The sequence below is a fragment of the Emiliania huxleyi genome, assembly GCF_000372725.1.
Source record: "Emiliania huxleyi CCMP1516 unplaced genomic scaffold EMIHUscaffold_5722, whole genome shotgun sequence".
NCBI lineage: Eukaryota > Haptophyta > Isochrysidales > Noelaerhabdaceae > Emiliania > Emiliania huxleyi.
This window is the reverse complement of record NW_005197704.1, coordinates 1-1,537: the sequence shown is the minus strand read 5'-3', so window position 1 is coordinate 1,537 and position 1,537 is coordinate 1. Positions and strand designations below refer to the sequence as shown.

General features: G+C 70.3%; 1 protein-coding gene across 1 annotated transcript; it reads left to right on the top strand.

The window, feature by feature from the left end:
- Window positions 1–19: 19 nt before the first annotated feature.
- EMIHUDRAFT_78607 (hypothetical protein) lies at window positions 20–1,021 on the top strand (the record flags this gene model as incomplete). The annotated part of the gene is made up of 1 exon (XM_005764913.1): window positions 20–1,021. A coding segment is annotated over one exon (1,002 nt), but the record flags the coding sequence as incomplete, so codon positions are not given.
- Window positions 1,022–1,537: the final 516 nt, after the last annotated feature.

Below are 1,537 nucleotides of genomic sequence, written 5' to 3'. Positions count from 1 at the left end.
CTCCTCCCTCGCCTCCATCACCCTCCCTGCCACCCTCACCTCCATCAACAACTTCGCCTTCTGCGACTGCTCCGCCCTCGCCTCCACCAACCTGCCCGCCGGCCTCACCTCCATCGGCTACTACGCCTTCTGCCGCTGCTCCTCCCTCGCCTCCATCAACCTCCCTCCTGGCCTCACCTCCATCAACAAACGGGCCTTCCACAGCTGCTCCGCCCTCACCTCCATCACCCTCCCTGCCACCCTCACCTCCATCGGCGACGGTGCCTTCTGCCGCTGCTCCTCCCTCGCCTCCATCAACCTGCCCGCCGGCCTCTCCTCCATCGGCAGCTACGCCTTCGGCGGCTGCACCGCCCTCACCTCCATCAACCTCCCCGCTGGCCTCACCTCCGTCGGCTACAGCGCCTTCAACCGCTGCTCCTCCCTCTCCCGCGTCGCCTTCCCTGCCGGCCTCACCTCCACCCTCCACCGTGGCGCCTTCCACGACTGCTCCTCCCTCGCCCGTGTCATTGTGCCAACCGCCGCCACTAGCCCCCCCGTCCTATTGGCTACGGAACCCCCTACCCTCCCCCCTCCCGAGAGCAACGAGCGCTTGCGGCGGGAGGCGCTTGCATTATCCCCACCCTCCACCACCGTCCTCCGCCTCCCGCCCAGAAGGATGCGCCGGTACGAGGCGGTGGACGGGGCTCTGGCCTACAAGCGCTGCCGCCCCCTCCTCTACGGCTGGCTAGAGCGGGCCCAGACCAGCCTCGGCTCTTACGGCCCGGACGGCGCGGCGCGCAAGCGCGACCGCGAGGAGTTCGAGGGCGACTTTGCGGGGGACGGCGAATGCGGGCTCCTCGGGCGGGTGCTTGAGACGCCGGGAGGCCGCATGTGGCGTGCATGGGCCAGGTTTGGCCAAGGTGGTCTTTCCTCGCCTCTCTGCTTTCTCTTTCTTGTCGGAAGTCTCTCGCTCTCTGAACTCCCGCGTCGCGCGCGAATTCTTTTCTTCGCTCAAGGCCGTCGCTGCCAGGCGCGCCTGTAGCAGCCATGGCATACGAGCCGCCCAGCTGGTCGACCGTCCCGCCTCCCGGCTCGTACACGCTCGAGATCATCCGCGACGGCGTGGTCATAGAGACGGTGGACGCCTCGACGCGAGCGCACTACATTCTCGGCCGCGACCCGGCCGCGGCGCACGTGCACCTGCCGCACCCGTCCGTCTCGCGGCAGCACGCGGTCATCCAGCACCGCGACTCGGGCGGCGTCTGGCTCATGGACCTGGGCTCGACGCACGGCACCACCATCAACAAGAAGGCCTGCCCGTCCCGAGCCTTCGTCGCGCTGCCGCCAGGCGCGATGGTGCGGCTCGGCTCGGGATCGCGACTAGTCACGCTGCTCGGGCCGCCGGACGAGGCGGGTGCGAGCAAGGCGCCCGGCGTGCCGCAGCCGCCGCCGGTTCGGACGCGCCCGGGAGAGGCGCAGTACTCCGCCGCGCGGGCCGCGCAGCGCGCCGAGCGAATCGCGGCGACGACCGGGCGGTCGGCGGTGAGCGCGGACGACC